At 46.7% G+C, this 15369-nt stretch overlaps 1 protein-coding gene across 11 annotated transcripts in view; it reads right to left on the bottom strand.

Moving 5' to 3' along the window:
• C4H14orf39 (chromosome 4 C14orf39 homolog) overlaps nucleotides 1-15369 on the bottom strand; it is a 702704-nt gene that overhangs the window by 607749 nt on the left and 79586 nt on the right. For 10 of the 11 annotated variants that reach the window (XM_029598172.1, XM_029598168.1, XM_029598170.1 and 7 more), the window contains one exon: nucleotides 4791-4880. In XM_029598172.1, the coding sequence (XP_029454032.1) occupies nucleotides 4791-4880 (90 nt within the window). Of the gene's footprint in view, nucleotides 1-4790; nucleotides 4881-12061; nucleotides 12262-15369 lie in introns of all 11 variants that reach the window. The other variant, XM_029598175.1, reaches the window with a different exon arrangement.

The raw sequence follows: 15369 nt of genomic DNA, 5'->3' as shown, positions 1-15369 counted from the left end.
TGCCGCACCAAAAAGAAGTAGGAGGCCGCCCAAAACAAACACTGGACCCTGGGAGGCCAAACGAGGGTAGCACTGCCCTGAAAAACGCCGATGATCAAATCGTATTTTTCTTTTTCAATCGCGGCAGCCTCACCAGAGCACAACCGCGGTTGCCTCTGGGCTGGGGGGGGAGGGACCGACTCACAAGTAAATCCCCCCCAGTCACTCACTGGCTTATTGCTTCTGTACAGTGAAGTGGAAAGAAAAACTTCCCGGTAGGCCTAGCAGCTAGCAGAAGCTAACTCGGCTCCTCGGGAGGCCCAGCGCTCTCTTTTTTTTCTTTTTTTTTTTTTTTAAAGTACCAGCAACCACAAAAAATTTTGTTTAGCCAGACAAATTAAAAAATTCCTGACACCCATTTTTTTTTTAACAGAATCAATTAGTCAGAATTGCAGGGTGTGCCACCTTCATCTGCTGGAGACAGAGAAATACTGAAGGGGGCTGCAGGTGGTGCATCCTACTTACAGGGGTGCCCTTCAAGTTTTTCTCTGTCTCCATCTGCTGGAAGGGAGGCATAACCCAGCAGTCTGGGCTGATCCGGGTACGTACAGGGAAGTAGTAATTCTCTTTTAAAAGCACAGAAATTCTTAAGATTTCATGGCAAGTATTTGAACCAATAATCTGAGGAGTATTTTTTAACCTGTCTTCTACATTCTTAAAATTTAAAGTAGATAGCCATATTAACATCTTTCAAAGATCTGAATCTTTAAAGGAAAAAATTATTGAAAAGTTATTTTTCAATATCTTTCATTCTTGCTGCAAACTAGTTCAGATGAAAAATGAAATTCAATAATGTATTTTGCCTATTCTGCAAAAGATGACATTTTCCTTGCAACATTCAACCTGTGTCTCAAGCACCATCTTGCTTGAAGAGCTTTGCATCTATTGAAGAGGCTGTTAAATATCCTGTAGCAATTCCACAGTCCCCATCAACCTCCTGAGGCTCAAAGTATTTAAGGAGGTCTCACAATTGTTTTTTCTATTTTACATAGTTTGGGTAGCATCTCAAATGAAATTCTATATTTTTCTAGTTATTTCCTTCATTTTACTGCTCTATTTCAGTTTATTTTGATTGTCTTCTAAATCACGCTTGTCTTACTTTCCTAAAAAGCTCCTGTTGTTTTCCAGACAGTGCTGCTGATAAATCATTGTGCAAAATGACTTGTCCAGGGAAGAAAGAAGAAATCATTTCTATTATTACTAGCAGCACAAGGAAGTTTTATAATACCACAGTATTTCTCAGTCTTTTAAATTATAAACTTTCTTTCCAAGCAGTTAAATTTATTATTTCAGCTTATCTATCTTAATTACTGCAAGAAAACAAAAGAAAATTGGTTCTTACCTGAATTTTCATTCCTGTAGTACCACGGATCAGTCCAGACTCCTGGGTTTTGCCTCCCCACCAGCAGATGGAGACAGAGAAAGTTGTGACAGACTGCCATAAATACCTGGGTGCCACTCACAGTCTGCCAGTATTATTCAGTATCAAAGCAGTATGGCTCAACAAACTAACTATATACAGGAACCATAAACAAAACCGGATCACTAACCCCAATCGTGATCCTAACCCCCGAAAACTGGATAACCAAGACTGATCTGCAGACCAGAATAAATCAACAGTAAACGAGCGGACTCTCCATTATGTCTATGCATTAACTGACGCAGTATCCAATGAGGGCGGGATTCTGGACTGATCCGTGGTACTACAGGAACGAAAATGATCAGGTAAGAACCAATTTTCTTTTCCCTGTACGTACCCGGATCAGTCCAGACTCCTGGGATGTACCAGAGCTTACCTACCGGGGATGGGATCCGGAGAGGCCCGCTCTCAGCACACCTGCACCGAAACAGTCCACATCCGTAGCCTGCACATTCAGACGGTAATGTCTTGCAAAGGTACGCAATGTTGTCTATGTGGCCGCTCTGCAAATTTCCTATGGAGAAATCTACTGGCATTCCGCCCAGGAAGCTGCTTGCGCTCTTGTCGAATGTGCCCGAATTCCCACAGGCAAGGGTTACCATGCAGAGTGTATCGCCTCCTTCAGCCACCGGGCAATTCTGGTCTTGGATGCCATGTTACCTCTCTTTGGACTCAAGGCAGCCCACCTGCAGAGCTTCCTCCTCCGAAAGAGATTCATTCCCAAGTTGACTATTAAGTTGACTTAGAAAATAGCCACTGCTATTACTAGCAACGGTAACATGGAATAGACTTAGTTTTTGGGTACTTGCCAGGTTCTTATGGCCTGGATTGGCCACTGTTGGAAACCGGATGCTGGGCTTGATGGACCCTTGGTCTGACCCAGTATGGCATGTTCTTATGTTCTAAGTTGCTGTTGTACCCGTCGAAGACCAGCTCTCAACCCAAAGTTGCTACACATTGCGGCTCGGACACCAAGTGCAGAGACCTCAAAATCTTCTTAAGCAGCAATTCCAACTTTCGATCCTGCAGATCCTTCAGGGCCGTCGCCCCTGTGACTGGAATCGTGGTTCTTTTCGTCACCGCCGAAACTGCGGCGTCCACCTTGGGAACCAGAAGAATCTCCAACGCCTCCTCAGGAAGTGGATAAAGCTTGTCCATCGCCTTAGTGACCTTCAACCCCAAATCTGGGGTGTCCCATTTGCGAAAAAGGAGATCCGTGACTGAAAAATGAAATGGAAAAGAAGTAGGCGGACCCCTCAGGCCCAATAACACCGGATCCATTGATCCCAAGCGAGATTCTTCCTGAGGAGCGTCTATTCCCAATTCTTTCAAAATGGGTGGAATGAGAGTAAGCAGCTCCTCCTTTCTGAACAGACGAACCACCTTCGGATCATCACCTTCAATGCCCTGAGAACCACGTGCAGCACACTGCTGCTGGTCCCCGTCCCCCTCTACCCCCCTCGGGGGCTGGGACTGCAAATCCTGATCATCTGGTTCTGCAGTGTCTGAAGATGTGTGTGTCAACCTGTGGCATCCTAGCCGCAAGGGACGCTTCTCCCTAGGAGCCCCCGTGGGCCCCTGAGCCGCAGCCCTCTTCTGGGCCTTAGGAGGAGGATCTAAAGGCTCCAATTCCGGAATAGCGTGTTTCTTGCTGGCTTTCCGGGCCTTAAAGGCTTTATGCATGACCAATACAAATTCAGAAGAAAAGGAGGAGTCAGAATCTACCGAACTGGTATCAGGAACATCTCCCTGTGTCGTGGGCTCTGCCGGTGGTCTAGATCGCGGCCTTGAAGCTGGTCGTTGTGGAAAAAGTTGCGACGGGAGATTCCCCTCCCTCGCCGCAATCTGAGTCGCTGCCGAGAATATACCCAAAATGGCGCCATTTCCCGCACTCAGTGGGAAGGAACAGGGAGGAGGAATTGGTAGCTCCCCTACTGCCAGCGCTACTGACCGACTCCGGATACCCCCCCCCCCCCGATGATCCCTCGTGGCCGGGGAGGCAGGTGAAACAGAGTCCGTCTCGGGACAGGTGCGCCCAACCGGAGCCACACATGCAGCATCAATACAAAAAACTAAAGATCCTCGACAAACGGCAATAAACAGAAGAGCGATCAATATCAGTGCTCACACAGTCGCAGCAAAGAAACAACGTAGAGTTAAAATCAATTAAATCATTTTTGTTTTGTTTTTAAACTTGCCAGTCTGCCGTGGTGATCCTTGGCCGGTGATACTGGGGTGAGAGATCCGGGCTCCCTGGTATCACCCCAGTGTCTGCTGCACCAGGCAAAAGAGGGATCTCAGCCCCTGCCGCAACCACCTCACACCAGGGGGGAATAGTCCCCTCAGGACTTGCCAACCCCCTGGGAGGCTGAAGCGCTCTCACCAGCAATCTTCTGAAAAAGGAACTGTTGAGATCCTGTCTAACATTTCTGTTTTGTTTTGGGTTGGTTTTTTTTTTTTAATAAAAGCTTTATAATCTTGATAAACAGAAAAAAGAAAAACCTAACTACTAAGTAATCTAACCCAGACTGTGAGTTTGGCACCCCTACCATCTGCTGGAGACAGAGTAATACTGGCAGACTGTGGGTGGCACCCAGGTATATATGGCAGAGTCTGTCACAACTTTCTCTGTCTCCATCTGATGGTGGGGAGGCAAAACCCAGGAGTCTGGACTGATCCGGGTATGTACAGGGAATTAAGGTTTGATTCCATCAAATTCAGGAGGTGTGAATTTTTGTATAGTGCAGGGGTAAGCAACTCTGTTCCTCAAGTGCTGCAAGCTGGTCAGGTTTTCAAGATATCCACACTGAATATGCAAGAGATGCATTTGCATGCACAACCTCCACTGCATGAAAATTCATCCCAAAGCATATTCATCATGGATATCCTGAAAACTTGACTAGTCGTGGCACTCAATGACCAAAGTTGCCTACCCCTGGTGTAGCAGAATAGGTAGAGATTAATATTCTGTAGGAGTTCTGCAGGGTGTGTGTAGCTAGGGTAATTATGTGGTGCCTTCATGCTAACAGTGAAAAATCTGTGTGGGCTAGAAAGGAATGTCTCTGTAGACCTCAACAAGAATAATGAGGTGATGAGCTGTGAGAGTTCTACAATTTTGATATTCTATACAATCTAAGCAGACTATTGGGTTTTTATGACTAGTTTGAATGCCTACAAGCTGAGCAGCAGAAAATACTAAATGAATTAAGATGACTTATTATTTTCTTGGATCATGGCCACAAATACACCAATTTTTTTCAGCCAAAACAATCAATATACTAAACTTTACTACTACATAATAATAAAACAGACCTAAAATTACCATACATACTTATCTCTTACTGTAGTTGCTTGGCAGTTTTGGAGCTGACTCTCTAAATATGCTTCATGGTTATTAAAAACCATAAATGTTGGTTTCCAGCTGAAACATGATATTAAAAAGTTAAAAGTATATCTACAGAAAAATGATTTTCCTAACAAAGAAAATGTTTACAGGATATATTAGCATAAATTAAGTTTATTAATATGTTTAAAATTACTTTGTATATGCAGATAACTTTCAGCTCATGGTGCCCTTTGATTTTCAGAGATAGATAGAATTTTATTAAAAGAAAATTATTCCTTACCTGCTAATTTTCGTTCCTGTAGTACCAAGGATCAGTCCAGACAGTGGGTTATCTCCCCCTTCCAGCAGATGGAGTCAAATAGAACTTTGAAGGATGCTTCCTTATAAGGTATTGCACCCTCTACTAATCCTCAGTATGGAGTATATCAAAGCAAAGAGGAAAATCAGGATGGATCAAGAACAATAGAATTAAGTAACAAATAACAGTGTGCAAAAGGCACAAAACAGTGTCAAACAACAAACTTGCAGAATGAACCATTAACCAGCCAAAGGAAAAAAAGCACTGAAGAACAATTTGAGCAGAGAGGCAATCCCAAACCCAATAAAACAGTCAGGGAGGGCGTCTGGACTGATCCTTGGTACTACAGGAACGAAAATTAGCAGGTAAGGAATAATTTTCTTTTCCTGTACGTACCAGGATCAGTCCAGACAATGGGATATACCAAAGCTTCCCTACGTAGGGTGGGCCCCGGAAAGCCCTGCTCGAATGACCCTAGAGCCAAAAGATCCAAAAGTAGGCGACTGTATGTGTAGACGATAATGACGAGCAAAGGTATGTAACGATTTCCAAGTTGCCGCTCGACAAATCTCCTGGAACGAGACCGATTGCATCTCCGCCCAGGAAGCAGCCTGAGCTCGAAGAGAATGGGCCTTGACACCCACCGGAGGTTGTCAACCCACTCCAATGTAGGCCACCGAGATCACCTCCTTCAGCCAGCGAGCAATGGTAGTTTGACGCCTTGGCCCCCTTCCTCGGACCATGCCAGAGAACAAAAAGATGGTCCGACGAGCGAAAATCATTAGTGACTTCCAGATGTCAAGCGTATCCTCATTTGCTATCTAGCTTGCGTAGATCCGCAGATGCATCCGCTGAGAAGGACGGAAGCTCTACCGTCTGATTCAAGTGGAACTCGGAAACCACCTTGGGCAGAAAAGCAGGCACAGTGCGCAAGGAAACTCCCGCATCCGTAAAACGAAGGTAGGGCTCTCTGCACGAGAGTGCTTGAAGCTCCGAGATTCTGCGGGCAGAACAGATAGCTACCAGGAAAACCGTCTTGAGAGTGATATCCTTGAGGGTTGCAGAACGCATGGGTTCAAAGGGTGGACCGACCAAGATTCGGAAACGAGATTGAGACTCCACGAAGGATAAAGAGCGTGGACCAGGGGTTTCATGTACTTCACCCTCCTGAGGAAATCAGATGATATCCGGGTGAAAGGAGAGGGAAGTTCCCTCTCGTTGATGAAGTAGAGAGCCTAGGGCAAAGACTTGCACTCTCAGCGAGTTGTAGGCCAGACCCTTGTCCAGTCCCTGTTGAAGAAAAGAAAGGATCTGAGCCACCGAGGCAGTCTGTGGTGACACAGGTATGGAGGCACACCAGTTCTCAAAAACTTTCCATACCCTGATATAGAAGATGGAGGTAGACATCTTTATAGCCTTGAGGAGGGTCGAGATAACGGCCTCTGAGTATCCACGCCGTCTCAGCCAGCGCCTCTCAAAAGCCAGGCCACAAAACAGAAGCGATCGGCCTGGGCGAAAGATACCGGACCCTGATGCAGCAAGCGTGGAAGGAGACCCAGACGAAGAGGTCCGTCCACTGCGAGGTTGATCAAGTCTGCAAACCACAGACGACAGGGCCATTCCGGTGCCACCAGCTTTACCAGACGCTGGTGGGACTCTATTCTCCGGAGCACCTTGCCCACCAGAGGCCAAGGGTCAAACACGTAGAGGAGAACGTGACGGGGCCAGGGGAGGACTAAGGCATCCTCTCCCTCTGCGCCGTACTCTCTTCTGCGACTGAAGAACCGAACTGCCTTGGCATTCCGGGAGGTTGCTATTAGATCCAGATAGGGGGTCCCCCATCTGTGGAACAGGAGATTCACCGCCTCCTCTGAGAGTTCCCACTCTCCAGGATCTAGAGATTGACGACTGAGAATGTCGGCTTGAACGTTGTCTACCCCTGCGACGTGAGAAGCCGCTAGGCGGGAGAGATGAGTCCCTGCCCACGCCATCAACCTGTCTGTCTCCCGAGACACATGCCGGCTCCTCGTGCCCCCTTGGCGATTGATGTAGGCCACAGTGGTCGCATTGTCAGAGCATTCAGACTGCGCGATGATGGACGAGAGGTAGGAAGGGTTTCAATGCCAAACGCACTGCTCTGGTCTCCAAGCGATTGATCAGCCAAGTTGCTTGGGACGGCGTCCACTTCCCTTGCGCAGAACTCATCTGACACACCGCTCCCCAGCCAGAGAGACTGGCATCCGTCGTGACGAATACCCATTTCGGGATGTCCAAAGGAACACCCTGGAGAAGATGAGACAGGTTGAACCACCACAAGAAACTGTCCTTGGCTCCCTGCGGGAGAGGAAGGATGGCTTGGAAGTCCCGAGACACCGGCTTCCAGCGGGACAGCAAGGTGCACTGTAAGGGATGCATATGTGCAAACGCCCAAGGGACCAGATCGATGGTGGAAGCCATGGATCCCAGGACCTGGAGGTAATCCCACACTGTTGGAAGCGAGAGACCGATGAATCGCTGTAACTGAGCTATGAGTGTATGAACCCTGTCCGGGGGCAGAGACACCTTGCCCAGCGCTGTGTCGAAATGCGCCCCCAGGAAGTCCAGAGACTGAGATGGAGAAAGGCTGCTCTTGGCGAAGTTGACCATCCAACCGAGGGAGTGAAGCGTCAACACCTTGTCGACCGCCCGGTGTCACTGGGCTGAGGACTATGCCCGAATGAGCCAGACGTCCAGGTATGGGTGCACCAAGACTCCCTCCCTCCGGAGAGCAGCAGCTACTACTATCATCACCTTCATGAAGGTTCGAGGAGCGGTCGCAAGACCAAAGGGTAGAGCCTGGAACTGGAAATGCTGTCCCAGAATCTTGAATCACAGAAAATGCTGATGCGCTTGGAGGATGGGAATGTGTAGATAAGCTTCCATCAGATCCAGGGAGGCCAAAAATTCTCCAGAGTGTACCACCGCTATCACGGAGCACAAGGTTTCCATTCAAAAGTGTGGAATCTTGAGGGCCCTGTTGACCATCTTGAGATCCAAGATCGGGCGGAAGGAACCTTCCTTCTTGGGGAATACAAAGTATACTGAATAATGTCCTCAGCCTACTTCCAGGGGGGGGGGGGGGGGGGGGGTAAAATCGGACAAATCGCTCCGAGATCCAGAAGCCTGTCGAGTGTCTACTGGACTATGAGTTGTTTCTGGACTGGGTCACATGGAGAGAAGAGGAAGCTGTCTCTTAGCGGCCAAGCAAATTCTAACGCGTAGCCATGTCTTAGAATATCCAGGACTCACTGATCTGACATGATGTTGACCCACTCCTCGTAGAAAAGGGAGAGAAGTCCCCCTATCCTGGGGTTCGGGGAGTGGGCTGGCATAGCTTCATTGTGAAGGCTTGGAGGACGTCCCCTGGGCCGGACCAGAGCAGGGCTGTCTTCGGGCACGAAAGGACTGAGTCCAGGATTGAGATCGAGAGGACGGCTGACGAGGATCTGCAGTCCTTGCCTGGCGGAAACAAAGTTGATTCCTGAATCGGCTTCTAGGGGAATTAAAAGACCTAGAAGAATGAGGGCGATCCTCCCGCAGTTTGTGTACCTTATTCTCTCCGAGGAACTTGATAATCTGGTCCAGATCCTCCCCAAATAGTAGCTTGCCCTTGAAGGGTAAGGATCCCAGCTGCAACTTGGAAGAAGAATCCGCCGACTAGTTGCGAAGCCAGAGGAGGCATCTAGCCGAGACTGCAGAAACCATAGATCTGGCCAATACTCTCAGAATGTCATATAGAGCATCTGCTCCATATGCTATGACGGCCTCCAGGTGGTCTGCCTGAAGTGCTTCCTCAGGAGGCAACTCCTGGGAGCTGAGCAGCTGTTGAAGCCAGCAGAGGCCTGCACGCTGAGCGAAGGAACTACAAATGGCCGCCCGGACCCCCAGGGCGGACACCTCGAAAACTCTCTTAAGATAAACTTCCAGCTTTCGATCTTGAAGATATCGCAAGGCTGCACCACCCATTACTGGAATGGTAGTTCTTTTTGTCACCGCTGAGAATATTCTTTGGGAACCTTAAGAAGCTCCAGGAAATCATCTGGGAGAGGATTATAGCTTATCCATGGCTCTGCCAACCTTGAGGGAGGTCTCCGGAGAATTCCATTCCCTGGATAACAGTTGAAGGAACGTGGGATGGGAAGGAAAGGACCTACACGGCGGACGTAGACCAGCCAGAAGGGGGTCTCCTTTATTCGCTAGTGGATTAGGCTCAGGCGGGTCCTGAGGGGCCTCAATGTCCAATTCCTGTAGGATATGTGAAATGAGGGAGTCTAGCTCATCCCTCTGGAAGATCCGCAGGACTCTAGGCTCATCCCCTTCCAATTGAGCCGTAGTTGAAGGTTCATCCGGATCCGGGTCCTGCTGAGGACAGCCCCCCCCCCTCTCCCCCGCAGAGGGGTGTACCAAACGGACACTCGGAGCGCTTGAGGTGGTCGGAGGTAACCCTGGTCCCAGGACCGCTGACCCTTGGGCACTCCCCACGGTCTGGGCATTTCCCAAGACCTCAATGGAATCAGCCATTATGGGTACCTTAGGAGGAGGAGGTCCCGTCAAAAATTCCTGGTGCTTGCCCATTTTGGCCAGGTAAGCATTGTGAAGCAGGAGAATAAAATCCGTGGAAAACTGAGGTGGCCCCGATGGAGGAAGAGTAGGAAGAGCCCCTGACGGAGGAAAAGGCTCCAGAGGTGGAACGGATGTCAAAACCGGCGGCTGAGATGAAAAAGGAATGTCCTGCTCTTCTCCTGTTAGCACCAGAGCAGCCGAGTCTGGAGACAAAATGGCCGATGTTCCCACAGTCAGCAGGATCGGGGCCGGCCCCTGAGCGTCGAGGCGTGCCAGAAGACGAGAACCAGAGCAGCCCGGCGGTTGAGAGGGTCCCTCCCCACCAGGGAGGCAAGCTGTGCAAATCCCCTCACGAGAAAGCCTCGACCCAGGCTCTCCACAAGCGCAGCATCTGGACGAACGAGGCATGGGGAACCCCGGAGCCGCGAGGGAACCAGCTGTTCTTAACGCGAGAAACAGGCAAGGTTTAAAGCTGCAGGAAGCGGGAAAAACCTCCGCTTCAGCCTGTTCTCTCTCACGCTCACCAGGTTCGTGGCTGTAAGAAGCGGATAATAGCTTCCGCTTCAGTCCTGCTCTCTCTCTATCCCTCAGCGACCCACAGATAGAGGCACAGAGAAATAACGCCTCTCTGTGCCAGCTTCCCCTAGGAAAGCAGCGTCTCAGGGGCAGCGGGTCGGATAGCAACCACAGGGGGAGAGGTCGGCACCACCGATTTGCACCCTGGAAAGTGGAAGAGAGGAAATAACCTGTCAAAAGGAAATAAAAACAAACTTACCCTGACAACAGAATGGGAGGGATGGGGAGAGCTGCAAATAGTACTGCCTGCAAGCAATCGAATGCTCCCACTAAAACTGGAGTGAAGGCTACAGGAAAGCTCTCCAAATAATTCCCTCAGAAAATTCAAAATTCAAAGATTTTTTTTTTTAATTAGACTTGATCCATCCAAAAGAAAAGAAAGCTGAGGAAAATAGAGAAAATTCCTAAAATAGTTTTCTTGTCATCTCAGTGGAGAACGAAAGCCACCACTGTCATCTGCTGGAGTCAAGAGAATACTGAGGATTAGTAGAGGGTGCACTACTTTATAAGGAAGCATCCTTCAAAGTTCTATTTGACTCCATCTGCTGGAAGGGGGGGAGATAATCCACTGTCTGGACTGATCCTGGTACATACAGGGAATGTGAATTCCTGTTTGGCATTCATTTTGATTTGTATGTTGCTAAAGAAACTCAGGTTAAATGGGGGAAAAAATGATCCTATGGTACAACACTCTCCAATACTAACTTTGGAGGTGATGCCAATGGTCAATGGAATAGTTTGTGAGCTGAAAACAGCTGCACAATCTAGGTGTTGCCTTGGATTCTGGCTTCAGAGACACATCTATAGGAGATCACTAAAAGCTTTCTTAAAATTACACCTGGTGTACCAGCTCAAATTGTTCCTTTACCAGGTCACTATTAAAACCATTATGCAGTTTTTAGTACTTTCACAGATTATTGTAGGGTTTGTAGAGCTCCCCAAAAGCCTACCAGTAATAAACTACAACTTAAGCAGAATGTGGCAGCCAGGATTAATTTGGACAAATTGCATGGAGCCAAAGTATCTCCATTATTGTGCAAACTATATTAGTTACTACTAATAACCTACAGCAAGTTTACTTTCCCTGATTTTCAAAACTGCTAGTCCTAAATACCTCACCTCATGATTGGTAAAGAATCATCCTATGAGATTGAGATTATCAAAGGTGGCTCTTCTGTGTATCTGTTCCTTACACAACACATTGGTATGAACATGAGGGAGAACCCTTTTTGTCACAGAACCTTTTTTATGGAACTAACTTCGTATTAATTTTAGACTTGAGAAAGTATATAGATTTTTAAATTTCCACAAACACATGGCTTTGTAACTCATTTTTAAGGCAGACAGGACTTAAGGTTAGAGATGGATAAGTGCCATTTCATAAAGACCCTCAGTACTGCCAACAGGCTGAATGGAAGGCCTTTATATTGGTAGTGGGATCCCTCCACCACAAAGAGAAAGTATTTCTAATGAGTCGGGTGGATCAGGATGTGAGCGTAAGCATTCCTCAGATCCAGGGTGCACATAAAGGGAATGATGGTGTAGAGGCATTCATCTTGAACTTCTCCCATAGATTCACTTGTCCAGCTTCCTCAAATCCAGTATAGGTTTCAGGTCTCCCAACTTATTTGGGATAAGGAAGTAATGGGAGTATCTGAACACACATTGAAGAAGTTGGGATTCCCCCTCCAAACGCAGTTGAGGTACATGAGACAAATCCAGGATAAAGGTTGGACACAAACAACACAGGACATGGAAAAAGTACAAATGGTAGCCATACCGTACAACTTTGAGGACTCTGCAGGTGACCTCCTTTTATTTGGACAGGAAGAATTCCATCCTGTGGATTCCATGATCGGAGTCTGCGGGACCATCTAATTCAGACCCGGTTTCGATTGGGCCTGTGGTTGTTGCTTCAGGTATCTACATTCCCACTGGCAACCCCCTTGCCAGAAGCTGTTGCGAAGGTAATCTGTATTTCTGAAAAGGCCAGAAGGAGCACTTCTGATACAACAGTAACTTATAAAAGTGGCATCTCAGCAATGGTGGTTGGTCTGTTGCACCTGATAGGGACTAGATAACCACGTGTTATCAGCCAGTTTCTCATGGGCATCTTCCCTAAGGCTACCAATTCAAAGTCAAGCCATGTAGTGGACTGCGATGGCAGTGGCTGAACACACCATGGTGTTGAAAGATTTATACAAAGAGCGGAATAAGCGAAACTAACATTCCTTTGTGTCCAGGAGAACCTGACAATAAGACTCAAGTTCCCTTTCAAGGACAGAATCAGGAGATTCAGTTTCTCCCTGCAGTCATGGGGGCCTTTGGGGAAAGGGGGCTTGATCACCAGGGACATGTGTAGTGTTAACTATACAGAGGAGAAGATTGGGCTGAGAGGCTCCCAAACACAGCTTTTATGTTTTTGTTGTTGTTTTGCAGTTCTGACGGGTAAAAGAAAATTTGATCATATCACACCCGTACTCAAGCAATTACAATGGCTCTCAATCGAACAAAGAATCGAATTTAAGATCCTCTCAACTTTACAGAAAGCAATATACAAAGCAGACTACACCGCACTTGATGACATCATTCATATCCAGTACTCTCCACGCACAACAAGATCAACTAGTAAACTACAGCTAGTGATTCCATCACTCCCTTATGCTAAACTCTCGTCCACCAGAAACAGAGCCATTTCTATCATCGGCCCAAAACTATGGAACTCCTTATCTCAGTTCCTCACCTCCCAAGAAAACCCAAAATCTTTTAAGAAAGAACTAAAAGCCTGGCTACTCTGCCAATCTCATACTGACAGCCTGCACAACAATCTCAAAACTTAATCCCACAGCTTCCCATATTTTGTCATTTATTCCCCCCCTCTGTCTAATCATCCTGTTTCCTACAGTTATCTAAGACCATTTTATCATTATACTTGAACTCAGTCTATTTAATGTACCTATCCTTTGGTACATCTTATCTGGTTTATACTCATTGTGCTTATCCCCTGGGATACCTTGCCTTGTTCATATGTTTGACATGACAGTTCTCAGATTGTTAAATGTTATTTTTCTTCAATGTCTTCAATAGTTTTATGTAACATGTTGTTATAATCTGTAAACCGGAGTGAAGGCTACTCTGCTCTACCTCGGTATATTAAAAAATGTTAAATAAATAAATAAATAAATAAAATTATTAACAGAAAAACAGACCTTAACCAGCTGTATCCTTTGAATATAGCTGATTAAGTACAAAATTATCTGGGTATAAGTACCCGGAAAACTTTGAAACCTAACCAACAATATTTAAAGATAGCCGGTCGTAATGAAAAGTGCTATTTGGAGCTGCTGAGACAGCGAGGCAAATTTAAAGACTAAAGTTATGAATTTTTACAGAAATAGAGAGAGTGGTACACATCTGCTGGTGCTCAGAAGAAAAAAAGACTGAGGGGGCTCACAAGTCAACGCCAGAGTGGGAATTCCCACACATGCTCAATACAGCAAAAGATCTACTAGCTAAGAGAGAGGTCCGTTTCAGTTCAGCCACATGACATCACCCCATATGTAAATGCCTAATTTAGCCCTACTTAACAACAGAAAAGCAAGTTTGCTTACCGTAAACAGTGTTTCTGTAGATAGCAGGATGAATTAGCCATGCTGTCTGGGAAGCATCGCGACCCAAAGTAGGCGGAGTCTCCTCAGCTAGTAAAAGAGCTTTGACTCTGTGCGGATGCGCGGTGGTGTTCTCGCGCGGTTCCCCCTTTTCCTCAGTTTCTTTCTAGCCAAGCTAGATGTAATGTATGTTATGTCCTGTAGTTGACTGTCTAGGGAGGAGGGAGGGAACGCATGGCTAATTCATCCTGCTATCTAAGGAAACACCGTTTACGGTAAGCAAATTTGCTTTTTCCCGTCAATAGCAGGGCTGAAATAGCCATGCTGTCTGGGAGTCCCAAGTTCCCCGGTTGTGTCCATGTGTAATGTCTTTGATGGTTTGGACAGCAACCCTTGAAGTAGTAGACAGTCTCATAACTTTCATATAGTTGATAAGACTGCTGTGCCTAATGCTGCATCAGAGGTCATTTGCTGTTGAAGGGAATAGTGAGACATGAAGGTATGAATGGAGAACCATGTTGCCGCCTTACAGATATCCAATAGTGGAACATTGTTCAAGTGGGCAACTGATGCTGCTGTGGCGCGTATCTGATGTGCCTTGGGCTTACTTTCAAGCTTGATAGAACGTTTATTGTAGCAAAATAGAATGCATTGTGATCACCAACTGGCTATAGTCCTTTTTGAAACGGGTTAGCCCGGATCATTGGGGTTAAAGGATAGGAACAGTTGAGAGTGCCTGGCAGTGGACTGAGTCCTTTGTTTGTAGTAGGCTAGAGCTCTTTTATAGTGTAGAGTACGTAGAAGTTTCTCTCATTCATTGGCATGTGGTTTTGGCATAAAAATGGGGAGAGTGATGGTTTGATTGAGGTGAAAAAGGGAAACCACCTAAGGGAGAAAGGTAGGGTGAGGTCAGAGAGTCACTTTGTCATGGTAAAACTCTAGATAGGGGGAATAGTGAACTAATACCTGGAGTTCACTGACCCTCTGTGCTGATATAATGGCCACTAGAAAAATTGTTTTCCATGTCACATATTTTATGTGGCTGGTGTCCATTGGTTCAAAGGGTGGTAGCATGAGCTGTTCCAGAACTATGTTGAAATCCCATGGTACCGGTGGTTTGGTTACCGGCGGGCGAAGTCGTAACATGCCTTTCATGATATTAGTGGATGATTTGATATAGGCAGATAGTTATGCTGGTCATGAAACGCTGCTATAGCACTAATGTGAACTCTGATTGAAGTGGTAGCTAAACCCGCCTCATACAAGGTGTGTAGATACTGTAGTAATTGAGAGGCAGTAGCAGAAAAAGGATTGATGTTCCTAGGGGTGCACCAGGTTAGATAGCAATGCCATTTGCCTGTATAGTTACATCTGATGGAAGGTTTCCTGAATGCTATTAGGATGTCTTCCACATGTGTGGGTAAATTTAGGTGATTCAGTACTTGCCGCTCAATCTCCATGCTGTGAGATGAAGCAATTG

Source organism: Rhinatrema bivittatum, chromosome 4 (assembly GCF_901001135.1).
Source record: "Rhinatrema bivittatum chromosome 4, aRhiBiv1.1, whole genome shotgun sequence".
In the NCBI taxonomy this organism is placed as follows: domain Eukaryota; kingdom Metazoa; phylum Chordata; class Amphibia; order Gymnophiona; family Rhinatrematidae; genus Rhinatrema; species Rhinatrema bivittatum.
This window is presented reverse-complemented; position numbering and strand designations above follow the sequence as displayed.